Source organism: Gymnoscopelus microlampas, assembly GCF_963454915.1.
Source record: "Gymnoscopelus microlampas genome assembly, chromosome: 1".
NCBI lineage: Eukaryota > Metazoa > Chordata > Actinopteri > Myctophiformes > Myctophidae > Gymnoscopelus > Gymnoscopelus microlampas.
The window spans coordinates 7,006,241-7,024,385 of NC_139962.1; the positions used below are offsets into that span (position 1 = coordinate 7,006,241).

The 18,145-nt window shown below is 42.9% G+C and overlaps 1 protein-coding gene across 1 annotated transcript in view; it reads right to left on the reverse strand.

The window, feature by feature from the left end:
• Positions 1-709: 709 nt before the first annotated feature.
• Positions 710-18,145, reverse strand: part of prtga (protogenin homolog a (Gallus gallus)) — a gene marked incomplete at both ends in the record, with an annotated part of 67,723 nt that continues 50,287 nt past the window's right edge. The window contains 9 exons of the mRNA XM_084065325.1: positions 710-1,144; positions 2,560-2,673; positions 3,832-3,976; positions 4,622-4,745; positions 5,278-5,478; positions 10,877-11,047; positions 11,630-11,757; positions 13,034-13,220; positions 13,992-14,087. Of these exons, the coding sequence (XP_083921451.1) occupies positions 710-1,144; positions 2,560-2,673; positions 3,832-3,976; positions 4,622-4,745; positions 5,278-5,478; positions 10,877-11,047; positions 11,630-11,757; positions 13,034-13,220; positions 13,992-14,087 (1,601 nt within the window). The remainder of the gene's footprint in view (positions 1,145-2,559; positions 2,674-3,831; positions 3,977-4,621; positions 4,746-5,277; positions 5,479-10,876; positions 11,048-11,629; positions 11,758-13,033; positions 13,221-13,991; positions 14,088-18,145) is intronic.

Sequence of the window (18,145 nt, forward strand, 5' to 3'; positions counted from 1 at the left end):
ACTTAAGTCGTTAGAAAAGCCATCAGGAAGTATCAAAGGTCATGTGACTGAAGCAGCCCGTCACAGGACGCAGGTATAAGTAGTTATTAAATACATTAGTGTATGTTTACCAAGAGGTAAATCGAGGTAGATATCCAGCAAAAAGGCCCCTCTCTCTCTCTCTCTTTCTCTCGCTCGCTCTCCTTTTGCTCCAGTGATAAACTCTTAAATAAGGTCAGAAATGTAACAGTCACTTTTCACATTTTTGACAATCTTTTTGAAAACATTCATGGTGGGTGAGAATTCTTTTCTTGCGAAAACATACACACAAATAAATGAGAAAACACAAATAAGGAGAACGACATTCGACACAGAGACGGTAGAAGAAAACCGCTTCAAACCCCGGCCTAGAGCTTAATTTATACGCCATACGCTCGCCAAAAAGAGCAGATCTACAAGGTATAACTGTTTCCTTCTTGGCGAGCAACACCGTTGTACTATGCATAAATTTGTCTCGACCCTAGCATTTGAGGGTTTCTCACTGTCACACACACACACACACACACACACACGCACGCAAACACACATACACACACACACACACACAGTCACACACACACAAACACGCGCGCACACATACACACGCATACACACGCATACACACGCATACAAAAACAACCAAGAAGAAAAAATACAATAGAAAGTGCAGACTAGGAGCAGTTCTGGAGCTTCACAAGGCTTCGACCTGTTCAGTGGTCTCTGCCACCTTCAGCTCCAGGTGACATGGTTGCTCGGCCATCTTGCCGTCTCGTCTGCGCTCTCGCCCGGGCGGGCCGCCGCCTTCTGACCCGCCGCTCTCCTCCTCCTCCCTCTCCTCCCTCTCCTCCCCCTCCTCCTCCTCCTCCTCGGCTCCCAGGGACGCGGGTCGACTGCCGCGGCCACAGGACAGGTTGGTCATCTCCGTCTCGTCGTGAGAGAAGCGCCCCGAGTCGCCCGTCTCGTGGCTGCCCTCGCTGTTGGACGAGCCCTCCGTGTCGCCGCCCCCCAGCAGGACGCGCATGGCGGTGGGCTCGTTATTGGGAGACGCCCCCGGAAGCTCGTCCTCGTAGCACAACACGGTGGTTCCTGCCTGGTACGAGTGGACTCCGTGTCTGCTCCTCTGCACCTGATGATGTTAATGATTAGCCGTTAAACCAGGGGTGATGCAACTTTGATGATGGAGAGGGCCACTATATTTCCACACTCACTCCAGAGGGCCACATTGCATTATAATGAGTGTCGGGCCATTCTATGTCACACAAAAGAAGCAAAAATAGCCGATCTACAAGCTTGTGCAAGCGTGTTTTGAGCTTGTAGCTCTGCTATTTTTGCTATTTTTGAATTGGTATCCAGATTATTTTTTTTGCGATTCTTGAATTGGAATCCAGATTTTTTTTGCTATTTTTGAATTGGAATCCTGAAAAGTAACATTTTTATTTAATTTCAAATGGATTTAGTTACACTTATGTTAACTTTATGAACTTAAATACAAATACATTGGACATAAAAACAGTAGAATTTTAATACTAGTCATTAAGCTACTAATATAGACTGAAGTAATTAGAGCGGGTCATGTTTGGAATTGTAACAGCTGAACTCAATAATATATCAGTATTCCGATAATAACCTGTGGGCATTAAGTGAAGGTGGGGGCCGCATGTGGCCCCGGGCCGCCAGTTGCCCATGTATGCATTAAACCCTCCATACTTTGCACTTATATGGTGCCGTTGTTGAAGTAAGAGTTAAATAGTTCTATATCTTGATAGCAAACTGGACTGGAGTTGGCTCTATACTTGGTCTGCTATTTTTTTACCCTCTACTCTAAATCTCTAGGCCAAAAAGACCAATTTACAAGCTCACAACACGTCTCACCACGATGCGTTGTGAGCTTGTTGATGGGCTATTTTTAGTGAATGTTTCCCCCAGAGTAGGGATGCTAGGGTTCAAGTGGTTAATAGGTAACATTTAACCACTTACGGGGACATGAAGCCCTAGGCTGGGTTTGTAATTTTGTTTTGTAGTTCAGGTCAAAAACTACAGAAGCGTAAAAAACATGGCAGGCTAGTAAGCAACGCAGCTGCAGCTAATTACATGTATTAATAGGCGTGTTAGATTGAGGTCAATGTGTGAGCATAGACAGTACTGACACTTGCTTACATCACAGTGTACTATAAGGTCGGCCTTATCAAAGATCCTTGATTTACCAAGATAGCCAATCCCACTTCTCGCCACTATTATGAAATGGTACACATTTCTAGTCTCCTAAGTGACCGTAGTCACACTACGTGACTACAGTTTCACATCAGATCTCACGTCCATCCTATGATAACTGTTGATAGATCTCGCCACAGTGTGTTGCTGACAGAGACGGGTCTTGAACAAAGATAATTTCCTCCTGATTTGTCTTAAAAATACCATTTTAACGTCCGAATATTTTGAACATACAGTACGGTATGTGGCTTGTGAAGAATGGCTGCGATATTTATGACCATGGGGGAAAATAATATGTCGATATTTTATTTAGACAGTTAAGACTCCTACCTGTTCGTCGGTTTTCTCTTCACTGCTGAATGAAAACCATTTCTTCTTTCTCTTCTTCTCTTCAGTGTTGGGCTGAACCGGTCCCAGATTATTAATCATCAGATTTGTTCCACCCTAGAAATACGAAAACAACATACTGTAAGTAATGTGTACACTACAGTCAAATGTACCTTTCTCTATGGGTTAGAAGCTACATGTTTCTCTTTCCGTCACATTGTACAGTATTTATATTTCTGATGATTTTACATCATGTATCCTAGGGCTACGACTATTGATTAATTTATTAGCAATTATTATATCAAATACTAGTTCAAATCGAGAAGCAGGTTTTTTTTCCTAAAACATTGGAATCGATTATTTTGGAATCAACTAAATCGATAAGTATGATTAACCACTTAAGCTCTATTTTGCACTTTGAATTGCCGTATAACAGTATCACACAGAAATAGCGTGAGCCTGTAGATCTGCTATTTTTGCCCCTGCTCTTTACCCGTCTGTAAAAAGTGCCCTCTCTCCAGACCATGAATGCAGCATTTACTATGGTGAAAGAAATGTAAATGTCCCATGTCCATGCCGTACCCCAGTGGTTCCCAAACTGGGGGTCCCCAAATTATTTTGGGGGGTCCCCAGATGATTAGCTCAATGAGCAACATTATTTTCTCACTCAACAGTAAACAAACCAACATACAGTATAATTGTATACAGGGTATCTATACAAGTTACACTTTAATTACTTTTAAGACATTTCTAATACCAAATTGGCCAAATTGTCAAATATTACGTAAAAGAAAGTCAAAAATTCAGAAAATAGACGATCGTTTGGCTATTGGCTATTTCCACTATATTTATCTGTGGAACCGAGTCAAACTAAATGTAATGCCTACAATTCCAATTGCTTGTCAGGGGGGGGGGTCCCCAGTTCAAATATGATTGTTTTGGGGGGTCCCCAGTTCAAATATGATTATTTTGGGGGGTCGCAGCCTAAAAAGTTTGGGAAAAATTGTCGTACCCGAAGGCAGCAATCAAGAGAATTGCCCTTTCCAAACGTTCCTGAACTTGAACGCAGCATTTAACGTTGAAAGAATTCTGTGTAGAATCTCCAGTAATATAAAGGCTTGATTCTTACTCAGTGGAGCACGGTGTCGTGCACCGAAAAAAAAGCTTATCTACAAATGTGAGAAAAAATAAAGAGCCCTTTTAGACATTTCAGCCCCTGCCCCCTCTAACATTCTCTGCCCCTCTCCCGGGGGGGGGGGGGGGTCTGATGGGTACCTTAGCATCGATGAAGTGCTGCTCCCTCATCATGGGCACGGTGACGTCGGCGCTGTCAGACGCCCCCTCAGAGCCCAGGTGACTGGCGCCCGACGTGGACGACGTGCTTCCTGCCTCCCCGTACGTTTTGCTGGCCGACAGTTTCCTGAAAGAAGAACAGGTTAGATTTAATTCATACAGTCTGTAGCACCTTTAAACACTTAAACTAGGCGTGTAATGATACAGTAACTGTGTCGATGCATCGATTTTAATGTCAACGATACAACTATATTGATATGTAAGATCTGCTATTTTTGCTGAATGCCCACCCCCCCCCTCCCAGAATAGGGACGCTAGGTTAACCCATTAAGACCTGAAGCCGATTCTACATGTCTCCTAAATCCCAACAGTATTCTGAATATCTATATCTACAGTATATCTAGCACCACTGATCTATATCAGTGGTGCTCAATCTTTTTCATGTCAAGGACCCCCAAAATTATATGTATTTGCCCGCGGACCCCCATCTCAAAATATGAGATGCTGTTCCAGGGACCCCCAGAAGCAAAGATTTGAGTTAAAAATGTTCGCTTTAAAAATATATATATTAAAAGATTTGCACACATTTTCACGGTTTTTCTAAAATAGCAGATCTACAAGCTCGTAGCGCGGCACTCGGTGCCGCGCTATGAGCTTGTAGATCTGCTATTTTTGAATAGCCCAAAGTGTAAAATAATGCTTTTTAGCTCAAATAAAAAAAAGTGACACAGATGCGTTCCAGGTCTAAAGGGGTTAAGTGAGTGATCAGTACCTGTGTTTGCCTCTACAGACGAGGATGAAGGCACAGATGATGATGCAGGTCAGAGCGATGCACACGCCCACTATGATGCCCGTCATGGAGCGCTGGTCCAGGTGGTAGAAGCCATCGGAGAACGCTGCAAAGCCAAATTAAAGTATTAACCCATTGAGACCTGAAGGCGATTCTACATGTCTCCTAAATCTCAACAGTTTTCTGAAAAATGTATGTTTCCATATCAGTGGTGCTCAATCTTTTTCATGTCAAGGACCCCTAAAATTATATGTATTTGGCCGCAGACCCCAGTCAAAATATCTTGTTCCAGGGACCCCAGAAGCAAAGATTTGAGTTAAAAATGTTCGCTTTAAAATATATATATATTCAAAGATTTGCACACATTTTCACGATTTTTCAAAAATAGCAGATCTACAAGCTCGTAGCGCGGCACTCGGTGCCGCGCTACGAGCTTGTATATCTGCTATTTTTGAATACCCAAAGTGTAAAATAATGCTTTTTAGCTCAAATCTAAAAATGACACAGATCCAGGTCTTAATGGGTTAATGGGGCTGTCTAGGACTCTCCAAAAATCGGAATCGACATTGGGACCCCAAAAAACTTGGCATCAGTCGGTCATGGGCTCAATTAACACATCACCCCTCCCCCCCACTGACCTGGTGCGTGTGCAGACCCGGGTCCACCACCGCCACGCCCGTGTCTGGGGACGTGACCGGAGGACGAAGGAGCGCCCGTTCGCGACGGCAGCTCCACCGCGTGAGAGAACGGGCCGTCTCCCATCTCGTTGGACGCCGACACCTTCACCAGGTACACCTGCTCCGGCTGTAGGTTCTCCAGCAGGGCCATGGTGATGCTCCCTGAACATGAAGCACAAGGTGACATTTTAGTTTTTAGACTCTATTGGTTTGGCACAACGAGATATCAGTGTAAAGCACAGTATGCAGAAAGAGTCACGTTAGAACATTGGTTCTCAAAGTGGGGTCCGGGGGTCCTTGAGGGAGTTCCAGGGGGTCCCCACCTGTATGAACCAAATGGACTCTTATGGGTCTGTAACTCTGCGAGTGTACAAATGGAACCAAATGGACCCTAACGGGTCCATTTGGTTCCACTTGTACACTCTCAGAGTTACATTAACATTGATTTTACAATATAAGTTGGGGTCCCGGAGATAGAAATGCCATAAAATAGGGGTCCGTAGCCTAATGCATGCCAAACTGGGGGTCCTTCAATTAAAACGGTTGAGAATTGACTGCTAGAGCTGTAAAAATCATCTCTTATGGGGGGGTCCGTGGCATATCTTTTCAAATGGGGGTCCGCGGGCTAATAAGTGTCAATTTGGGGGTCCTTGACGTGAAAAAGTTTGAGAACCACTGCGTTAGAAGGCATGTCATCCATCTCAGCCCTCACAAATTTAAGTTGACGATTAATTGTCACACAAATAATTGCGATTTAATTGGCATTCGTAAGCTTCATAATCACAAATTGCACAGGGCAGACATGACAAGTAACTTAAATATACAAAGACATTACTGACACATTTAAAAATATTATACTTCCAGCTAATCTTAATATAGCAGAAATAGCTGATTGTCACTCTGTGACGTGTTGTAAGCTTGTAGATCTGCTATTTCTGCTATTTTTAGAAAACATTTGAACATTTTTGTTCAACATGGAATCGATTTTGACCATAATAACGATTATGCAAAAATAATTGCGATTCTCTCAAATAATTAAGATTAGGTGATTATTATGTAATAATTGTGACAGGCCTACCCCTCATGGGTGTGACCCACGTTTCATTTATACTAAAATCTTTACAGCGGTGACACTCGCTCCAAAAAAAAACAGATCTTCAAGCTATACCACTTGATGTGCTGTTAGCTTACTTAAGTAAAAGTATATCAATACTGCAATGTAGAAACACTTTTAGTATTTGAGTAAAAGTACAAAAGTATTGGCATCAAAATATACTTAAAGTTCCAAAAGTGAAAGTACTCATTATGCAGAATGTCCCGTTTCAAGAGGTGTCATACGCATAAATATTAAAATCTTTTGAAAATAGCCGATCTACAAGCTTACAACGCGTCGCATCGCAACACGGTGTGAGCTTGTAGATCGGTTATTTTCAAACAGCCAAAGTTTAAATAGGGCTGAAGTGATTAATGTATATGTTTTGTAATAACAATCAATCTACAAAGTAACTAAAGCTTTCAAGTAATTGCAGTAAAAAGTACAATATTTGCCTCTGAGATTTAACGGAGTAGAAGTAAAAGTATTGAAAATTGGAAAGTGTACTCAAGTACAGAACTTGAGTACATGTACTTAGTTACTTTCCACCACTGTACCGGGGTTATACCAGCGAGGCTTGAGGAGGGTCTATATTTGTGTCCACGTTCTCAGGCTCAAGAGGACGAGGTCAGGGATCAGAGCTATACGCCCCCCCCCCCTGCTGTAACTGTCAGGGGCCCCGGGCCGCATTGATTTAAAGTGATGGGGGGCTCAGGGCAGGGGGGGGGGGGGGGGGGGGGGGGGCAGAGGGGCTTTGTGAACAGCCTCACTTTTGACCCCCCTCCTCACCAGCGGTGGTGAGGAGGAAAGCCAGGGGTGTCGAGCGTTTCCTAGGGTCATCTGTTCTTCATAAGAGCCCATGGCTACCAGGAATCTGGGGGTCTATACACCCCGTGAACCAGATCCCACGCAGCCTGTTATGTACATGTTGTATAACATGTACACTCTGATCATTAGACCACTACACCATCTCTCACTATATGTTGTATAACAAGGACTCTCTGATCATTAGACCACTACACCATCTCTCACTATATGTTGTATAACATGGACTCTCTGATCATTAGACCACTACACCATCTCTCACTATATGTTGTATAACATGGACTCTCTGATCATTAGACCACTACACCATCTCTCACTATATGTTGTATAACAAGGACTCTCTGATCATTAGACCACTACACCATCTCTCACTATATGTTGTATAACATGGACTCTCTGATCATTAGACCACTACACCATCTCTCACTATATGTTGTATAACAATAGCCTGGTAAACCCTCCCTCCGGAAATCTCATTTCCATTTGATTCCAGGAGTGAGTCTGGCCTGATTGCCCATTGTGGGAGTTTCTAGCGGAATTACCAACTAACCGAGCCAATCAGCGTCCTCGCTCATTGTTTTGTGATTGACAGTGGGGGTAGGCCAATCAGGTGGAACCAGAGTGGTTCACACGTCATTAATCAATACACCTTTCATACAAGCTGCTCATTAACATCAAAGACAAACCAATTACTCCTTGTGATAATCACTGCAGCCTAAAGTGGCTTAATTGGACATCAAAGCTACATTACTCCCGCCCATCTCCAGCCCACAGCCAAATTGCCCATATAGGTCTGCAGGCCAGACTCACTCCTGAAATAAAATACAATTGAGATTTCTGGAGGGAGGGTTTACCAGGCTAGTATAACAAGGACTCTCTGATCATTAGACCACTACACCATCTCTCACTATATGTTGTATAACAAGGACTCTCTGATCATTAGACCACTACACCATCTCTCACTATATGTTGTATAACATGGACTCTCTGATCATTAGACCACTACACCATCTCTCACTATATGTTGTATAACAAGGACTCTCTGATCATTAGACCACTACACCATCTCTCACTATATGTTGTATAACATGGACTCTCTGATCATTAGACCACTACACCATCTCTCACTATATGTATATCATTGCTGTCGGGCAGAAACCTCTTATCTCCATTATTCTAATTACAACGTCACATGGTGGTGTAAAAAGTAGCCTACTCATTGTTTTTTACTTAAAGTAAAAGTATCAATACTGCAATATAGAAATACTCTGTTACAAGTAAAAGTCCGGAATAAAAAAATTGACTTGAGTAAAAGTACAAAAGTGTTGGCATCAAAATGTACTTAAAGTACCAAAAGTAAAAGTACTCATTATGCAGAATGTCCCATTTCAAGTTTTCAAATGTATTAAACATCTTTTGAAAATAGCAGATCTACAAGCTCATGCGACGCATTGTGAGCCTGTAGATCGGCTATTTTCAAATGGCCGAAAAATATATAGGGCTGAAGTGGTTAATGCATGTTTTCTGATAATAATCAAAATCTACAAGTAACTAGTGACTAAAGTTTTCAAATAATTGTAGTGGAGTAAAAGTACAACATTTGCCTCTGAGATGTAGTGGAGTAGAAGTAAAAGTACTGAACTAGGAAATACTCCAGTAAAGTAAAAAATCCTGAAAAGTGTACATAAGTACAGTACTCAGTTACTTTACACCACTGGTCACACTAAAGCATTAAAAGTAGCAGATCTACAAGCTCGAAAGCTTAATAATACGATCTGCTACTTTTGCTATTATTGAATGTGAAATCCTGAAAAGTCACAGTTTTTGGACATAATGAGGTTTCCACCCGACAAGAGACGATATGCTGTACATTTAGTGAATGAAATGTAGACATTTTAGATCCTCTGTGGTCGGGTATAGAGGACATCTACTGGTTGACAAGAGGTATTGCATAATGCTCCAAAGCGCAATACATCATCATCCGCCTGAACAGGCTTTGTGTAATAGCTCAGAAGTGGGAATGTTTGGTGACCCACACGAGCGACCCCATGGGACACGTGGCCCATAGCTATAACCATTATCTTATACTTTGGGCTCTTCAAAAATAGCAGATCTACAAGCTACGAGCTTGTAGATCTGCTATTTTTATTCATATATATATATAGAGAGATTTTTTTTAAAGCAAACATTTTTAACTGAGATTCTAGAAATGTCTTCAAAACAGTTTTTTTGGGGGAAAAAAACGTATGTTGCTATAATGTCAGTGGTTCTCAATGTTTTTTTTTCATGTTAAAAGTTATATAAAAAATGTATATATTCAAATATTTGCACACATTTTTACAATTTTTCAAAACATAGCAGATATACAAGCTCGTAGCGCGGCACTCGGTGCCGTGCTATGAGCTTGTATATCTGCTATTGTTGAATAGCCAAAGAAATGACACCAGATGCGTTCCCGGATTGAATGTGTTAAGGAAGGGTCAACCCTCATGTTCAGATTGATCATTAAGTGTGATTATTGTTTTCTCCCGCTGACAACAACTAGAAAACAGGAATCTCATTTCAGATAATCACACGATCAACACAGTGAGATCACATTCAGATGAACATCTTACACCCTCTATTCTTAGTAAACTTGATCGGCCCGGCGCTGTAGTTTGCTCCGCTCTTTTTCCCTCTACACCACAATCTCTGTCTTTGCTGGAAATAGCACCAGGAAATATATTTTGTGATATTTCCTGGCGAATGTTCTGACCAGAACAGGGATGCTACGGCTCAAGTTGTTCATTCATGCAAAGTACATTTGGAGAGGTCACAGGTGACAAAGAGGTCAATCAAATGGTCTATTTTCTTCTCATATTAATTGTAAGCTGCTCCTTAATGAGAAAGATAACAGCAGAGAGTGAGGCCTGCCTATCTAACAGCAAGCACACAACACACAACACAAACAATGAATGTCAAATACACTAATGCAGTTGGCAGGATGAAATGACTTATTGATTTACAATTGGCCGTTATTCTGGGACTGGGGGGTGTTTGTGTGTGTGTGTGTGTGTGTGTGTGTGTGTGTGTGTGTGTGTGTGTGTGTGTGTGTTTGTATTACTATACTTGTGAGGACCAAACGTCCCCACAAGTGTAGTAGAATTTGAGGAATAGATGTTGTGAGGACCATTTTACCTGGTCCTCGCAAGAAAAAATGGTTGTTTTATGGTTGAAATCATCTTTAGAGATACGTTTACAATTAGAAAAAGATTCAGGTTGGGGTTAGGTTTAGGATTCGATATTTAGAGGTTAGTTTTAGGGAGTTGGGGTTAGATTTTCCCCTATTTTATACTTAGTTGTGCGGCGATGTCAAACACCGGAAAATAGCCGATCTACAAGCTCACAACGTGTCGCAGCGCGACACGTTGTGAGCTTGTAGATCTGCTATTTTTCGGCTTTAGACTTGCGGTTAAAAATGCCCCAAAGAAATCATAAATCAATCATAAAATCGGCTTCCTAAAATATTTATGTCCTCACAAGTGTAGTAAAACAAACGTGTGTGTGTGTGTGTGTGTGTGTGCGTGCGTGTGCGCGTGCGCGTGTGCGTGTGTGTGTGTGTGTGTGTGTGTGTGTCTGCGTCTGCGTGTGTATGACTCCTACCTTCTCTCTGCAGCACCTGCCACTGTCCTGCTACCCAGGCCGTCCTAGAGGCGTATAGGATGGTGTAGTGTGTCACCGCTACGTTGGCCTCGTCCGGAAGCTTCCATGACACCAGCGCCGTGTCCTCCTCGATAAGGGTCACTTTCACGTTGGAGGGGGGGTGCGTGGGAGCTGGGGGGGGGGGGGGGTTAGGATGGAGGAGACAGAACAGGACAGTTAACCCATTGAGACCTGAAGCCGATTCTACATGTCTCCTAAATCTCAACTGTTTTCTGAAAAACGTTTGTTTCTATATCAGTGGTTTTCAATCTTTTTCATGTCAAGGACCCCCAAAATGATATGTATTTGGCCGCGGACCCCCATCAAAATATATTGTTCCAGGGACCCCCAGAAGCAAAGATTTGAGTTAAAAATGTTCGCTTTAAAAATATATATATTCAAAGATTTGCACACATTTTCACAATTTTTCAAAAATAGCAGATCTACAAGCTCTTAGCGCGGCACTCGGTGCCGCGCTATGAGCTTGTATATCTGCTATTTTTGAATAGCCCAAAGTGTAAAATAATGCTTTTTAGCTCAAATCTAAAAATGACACAGTTCCAGGTCTCAATGGGTTAAGAGCTGTAGATTCACGACCAAGTAGGGCATTCATTTCCGAAAAATGGAACACGGGGGATACAAGGGTTTTGTCCGACAGTGATGATAATATGCATGATGATGATGATCATTATGAGAGTGTTTGTTTGTCAGTACCTTGAGGGAAAGTGGTCTCATAGACCACCGGGCTCCAGGGGCTGGCCAGCTGGTCAAGGTGCAGACGGATGGCAAACTCATACTTGGTGTTGGGTTCCAGGTCCTGAACCATCAGGTTCTGCTCGTTACTGCAACACAGAGCAAAAGACACAAGAACATGACCACAAACCCGCCAGCAGATGGAGTAGTGGAGCTGCAAAGAGACCAGATCTAATAGGTGAGCAGTAAAAGTTTCCACTGGAGCATTTGAACCACTTGGGGGTCCCCACGCCTTCATGGAGTGTTTTTTGTCTCTGTATATTTGTACATACGTGAAATACAATCTCAAAAGGAAAAGCATTGTTCATGCATTTACGAAGGGGTCTATACTTGTCTCCTCCATGTTTCCCTCTGCACCAACTCTTTAAAGATTAAAAATAGCCAAGCGCACAACGTGTCACGTTGTGACGTCACTGTGAGCTTGTAGATCAGCTATTTTGGCCAAATTATATAAGACGTGCTCAGAATAGGGAAGCTAGGGTGCCTGTTAATAATAATAATAAATGAGACCTTTTTCATCAACTTCAGTTTCAGCTTCACCCAGCTGAGTGCTGCTCACAGGGGAGTGTGGAGGAGGCAGCAGTTAGGGGTTAAAAGTGTCTTGCTCAGAGACATTTAGACACATCGCTCGCCTAGACTGAAAACAAACCTGGGACAACCGGGGCCTCCGGCTCCCCAGGCGGGCTCTGCGCAAGAGTTAATAATAAAGTGACTCACGTCTGCAGATACAATACGAGTGTTGGTTATTAACAGTAATAATAATAATAATAATAATCAAGCGACTCACGTCTGCAGATACAGTACGACTGTTGATCATTAACAATAAGTGTAATAATAATCACAAGTCTCCGCCAGCAGACTTGTGTTGGGAATGTTGGGAATGTTCTAATTCTTATGTTCTAATTCTTACAAAAAATAGAACATGTTACTGTGTCATAGTAACATGACACAAGTGTCCTATCCGTCTGTATAAGTGTCCTATCCGTCCTGTCTGTATAAGTGTCCTATCCGTCCTGTCTGTATAAATGTCCTATCCGTCCTGTCTGTATAAGTGTCCTATCCGTTCTGTCTATGTAAGTGTCCTATCCGTCCTGTCTGTGTAAGTGTCCTATCCAATTGTTACAGTATCCGCCATTTCTCAGCCATTTTGTGATTATTCCTGTCTTACCTCACTTTGAAAGAGGCACAGACTCTTTCAAAGTGACACATGTATTTATAGGCCGCTATACGTCACTAGCCAATCAGATCACACTATTTCACCGTATTGTCACGTGTCACGTGAGGCTTGACCAATGTTAGTCCCAGTTTCAGAAAGTGAAAACAAACTCTCCTGGCGGAGACAATAATAATAATAAAGTGACTCACGTCTGCAGGTAGAGCACGAGGGAAGCGTTCTGCAGGCCCACGGGGTTGCAGCGGACCGTGTAGTTGACCGTCTGGCTGGACGAGAAGGCCGGGCGGCCCCAGTGGAGGAAGATGGCGGACGAACTGTTGGCCTTGGAGTGGACGTGATGTGGAGGCGGCGGGGGAGGCACCAGGCGGTCTCTGACGGCTGAGGAGAGAGAGAGAGAGAGAGAGAGCAACGTTCAGGTTGTTGGAACAGATAGTTCTACAGTCTTATAAGAAAATATGATACATTATTTTTAAGGGCTGTTCACACCGAGCACGATAACTATAAAAAGCACGATTTTATGAACAATAAATGTGTCCTTTTAAAAATCGTCCTAACTCAAGTCCACATCACGACTATAACCACGGCGATAGTGGTGAACGGTATCGTTTCGGATCACTTTCAGAGTGATTTCATGAAGTTTTACATTTAAAAAAAGGAAGCGCTGCATGGATCAGTGGCTCTATAGACAGAACTATCTATACAGTAGACTAGTAAACTCTACTCTATAGACACGTGCTCTTTGGTGACACAGGTAAGAACATACGACTAAAACTTTTTTTTTTCTTCTCAAAGAAGTACTGTGGTGTGGACTGCAGAAATCCAAGGCTTTGATGAAAACATGTTCAGTGATGTATTATTTTTTAACAACAATATGACCTAATAGGTCTTTGTCAGGGTCTGTGGTAGTTTTTGTATTATTAATGGAGATGAGGAGACAATTATGAATAGCTATAGCGCTAGCTGGTAGGGTAGCTGGCATTATACCTAAACTTGTGTTTGGTCCCACTTTACCTTACAGAGTGTCATGGTTCATCAGTGTGTAGTTTGTGTACTGTATACGCTCACGTAATAATCCTAGTTACAGTTATCATGCTTTTGGATGTGAATGACCCTTCAGCCTTTCTGTGGCTACAGTTGTGTAGAACATACAGACACATCCAGGGGTGCTGATGGTCTGGTCCGCTTGGTATCCGTCTCCCATGAAGTTGTAGCCCAGCAGCTTCACGTGGTACTTCTTCCTCGGGTCTGAGTTCACAAAGAGAAGACAGGAACATACATGAATGGAGATCAGAAAGACATTGCTTGATGCACGGACAGACTGACTGATTAATACAACTATCACTCATCTGCCTTATGGAGACAAGCTCACTGCTTCTCAATGTGGGGTCCGGGGACCCCTAGGGGTCCTTGGGGGAGGGGTTTCTGGGGATCCCCAGCTAAATGATTGATATGTAGTTAGGAACCAAATGGACCCTTACAGGCCTGTAACTCTGAGAGTGTGCAAATGGAACCAAATGGACACATTACGGTTACATTTGTACGTTATCAGAGTATAAATAAACAATCAGATCAAATGGGGGTCCGTGGCCTGATCAAGCTGGGGTTCCTTAATTGACATTTTAGAGTCACTGTTATAGCTAACATGTAGTTTAAAAAAACAAACAAAACAGATCTAGAAGGAAAATAGCCGATCTATTAGTGTTGATTTTGACAGTCTAGTTTTAGTCGGCTAAATATCATAAGATTATAGTCGACTAAATCTACAGTTGATTTAGTCGACTAGAATGTATTGTGGCGGTGCCTTGATGGCGTTCTAATGGCTGATTTTACCCTTGGTTGCATGCTGAAAATAGCAGATCTACAAGCTCACAATGTAGATCTGCTATTTTCAGAGCACAACACCCGAGCGCAACCAAACATTAAATGACTTGTCTTTTAGTTCTGCTGGATCTCTTCTCCACTAGTCCCTCCCCGACATTTAGTTTTTATTTGTTAACGAAATTGTCAATATATTTAGTCATAGTTTTAGTCATCGTAGCTTAGTTTTTATTTCGTTTTTATGTCGTTTTCGTCAGTGAAAAAAGGTAGTCGACGAAGGTTTTTCGTCATAGTTTTAGTCGACGAAATCAACGCTGCGATCTATACAAGCTCACGCCACGACACGTCACAACGCGCTGCGGGTGAGAGGGCGGGGTCTCTGGTAATAACAGATGCTCATGCAGCCCTGAGAGAGTGCTGGTCAGTTCAGTCAGGGTCAGGGGGCTTTAGGACAGGCTGTGGTGTTCCTCCACTATCTATCCATCACCTCCCTGTCAGCCTGTCCTTTGGGGGGCTCTGGCCCGGCCCCGGTCAGAGCTGCTGGCCCGGCCACTGGGCCCAGCGGTCAGTCCTATTCAACTCCAGGTTAAACCACACCACAATGGCCCCTGGGAAAGGCCTATAGCTGCTGGTCATCAGCGGTCACCACAATCAGTGACCTCAGAGAGAGGCCCCCGAATCTGAACAAAAGCACGTTTGAACAAAGAAATGGCCATTTTATTTATCAAATAGAATGACTTGGAATTTGCATGTGGGATTGAGAGGAGACGCAACCATTTTTTTTACTGTACAGCTTCACACTATGAATGTGAGAAGAACGTGACAGAATGGGAGCAGTGTTTATGTTATTATTTGCATATTTTGAAATGGATGCAATAATAGAGCCTATTATGGTTGGATTTTCTCTTAATTTTCTCTTCATTTCCACATAATGAAGTGAACTCTGTAAAACGATCACAATCATCACTCTAGGAAACATCCTGTTGTTACTGAGACTCATGGAATCTTCTAAAGCCTCGTAAGTTTGATTATTTTGTTTATCACCGTATCACAACCTACAGAAAGATTTCATTCATATTTATGTTGATAAGCATAACGAAAAATCTAATCGTTGAACTGTTTGCACTAAAAGCCAAATGAAAGCTAGCTGAAGCCTGGTTTAGGTAATACGTTGTTTGTTTTTTTAAATCTCTGGAACCCCAATCTACTCAGTAAAATCCTCAAAGTGTTTATTAAACTCTGAGAGCGAACAAATGGAACCCTGGCGTTGTGGCTAACCGAAAATAGACGATCTACAAGCGCAAGATTCTAGTTCAGCGACCAGTAACTGCACAACAACATATCAAATCTACCAAGACCATCAAGACCATCTTAATTCAGCGACGGTGCGGTCAGAGCATACTACATTCTATATACATATTATGAATCAGATATCGATCAGAACAACTTTAAGGTTTGGTGTGGGAGGCGGGTGGGAGGAGGCCACGGGGCCAGAACAATGTCCAAAAGGTTGGGGGGTGAGAGGAGATTAAGAAGGGTGGAGTTGACCCCCCCCCCCCACACACCATCCATAGAGCAGAGGAGTTTCAGTGGAGCCGGAGCGGGGCGATAGGTCAGGCCGAGATAAAACTCTCAAAGAATCTGAGGTCACGACGGGGTGTGAAATATGAGACAGGACTCTTTGTTGGCCCCGGGCTCCTCCTCCTCCCCTCGTACCTTCAACCTTCATCACAGGACACAACGCCACAGCTTCAGTGTTTGCTTTATATGTTGTTCAAACTTTCTTGTATCACTGCTATATTATTGGACAGGGCTCCCTTCCAACAAGAGGTCTTGTATCTATTACCTGTATGGATAAATATCTATTAAATTGTTTAACCACTTGAGCCCTAGCGTCGTAATAGGCTAACATTTGGCGAAAGTTGCAGATCTACAAGCTCACGGCGCGTTGCGTTGCGATATGTTGCGAGCTTGTAGATCGGCTATTTCCCGCAGAAGTGATTTGGTGTAGAGGGAGAAAAAACCCCAAACGGATGTAAACAAAGATTACATATAAATATACAAAAAGGGGAATAAATAAAACAATCCTCTATTGCCGCATGAACCTTTTAGGATTCAGCCAGGCTTCACCACAAGTTCCTGAGGTCATTTCTTATGATATATGACACCTATGGACAACTCTCTCCCTCTCGCCCCCTCTCTCTCTCTCTCTCTCTCTCTCTCTGCACTCTGTGCCTTTCTTGCGCCATCGTGTCCATTTATTGCCCCCCCCCTCAAACGGAGGGGCCAGATTCTGGACAGTCCCCGTGGGCTTTTGTTTTGTTTGTGGCTCGGTGTGTCGACCTCTAAAAAAGAAGAGGAGCAGTCAGGGGAAGGGTCCCACACTCCTCCACCCACCTCCACCTCCTCCACCACCCTGCAGGACCCAACACCAACACAATGGAGCTGCCGGCATTATGCAGCAACACAGAGGGGCTTGGGAGCAGAGGGGAGGTTGTGACATCTGGGCCACGACCTTTGACATGGAATCTGGGCAAGCTAAATCCTGCAAAAGGAGGGGTCGTGTGTGTGTGTGTGTGTGTGCGTGTGTGTGTGTGTGGGGGGGGGGGGCTCCCTGAAGGCTGGAGGGATCAAGGAGAGGAAGCGGACGCAAAACGGCGAAACAACAACAAGCAGAATAAAATGCCCACTTTAATAGGTGATGATACCCACCAAGGGTCCTGAGTGGTCAGAGAGGGTACAGAATAGAAGCTAATAAACACTGAGGATTTTACTGTGTATATTAATACGCTAATTCATGAAGAGAAAGAAATAATTGAACGGTGATGTAAGTGATTTTTATTACATCTATTTCAGGTCAGGGTACCAATTTCATCCAATCAGGAGAGAGAACTCGTACAGGATAAACAAGTGAAATTGGAAGCGATGAAACGAAACAAACAAAAGATCAGCAGACAAGATTGGATCTGAAATACTACAACATTAAAGCTGATAAATGGGTTCTCTCTCCTGATTGGATGAAATCGGTATCCCGAACCTGAAAAGGTATTTTCTGTCTACTAAAGAGCTGGAGAGACGGGGAGACCCCTGTTGGAACGCTCTATGTTTACAGTCAGAATACAGTGCTTAAACTGTTTAACAAACCACCTTTTTTCGTTTGAACCAAATACATATCTAAAAAAATGTTTTCTAAATCCTAACAGTATGTTGCTGTATATCAGTGGTGCTCCAATGTCAATTTCCATGTCAATAATATATATATATTCAAAGATTTGCAAAACGTTTCCAATATTTTTCACAAAATTGCAGATATACAAGCTCATAGCGTGGCACTCGGTGCCACGCTATGAGCTTGTATATCTGCTATTTTTGAATAGACAAAGAAATCTAAAAATGACACAATAAATGGGTATAGTTTGGACCATTTGGTAAAGGCGGTTAACAGGACAAGTCAGTGGACAGTGCAGCTCTTTCAAACACACATC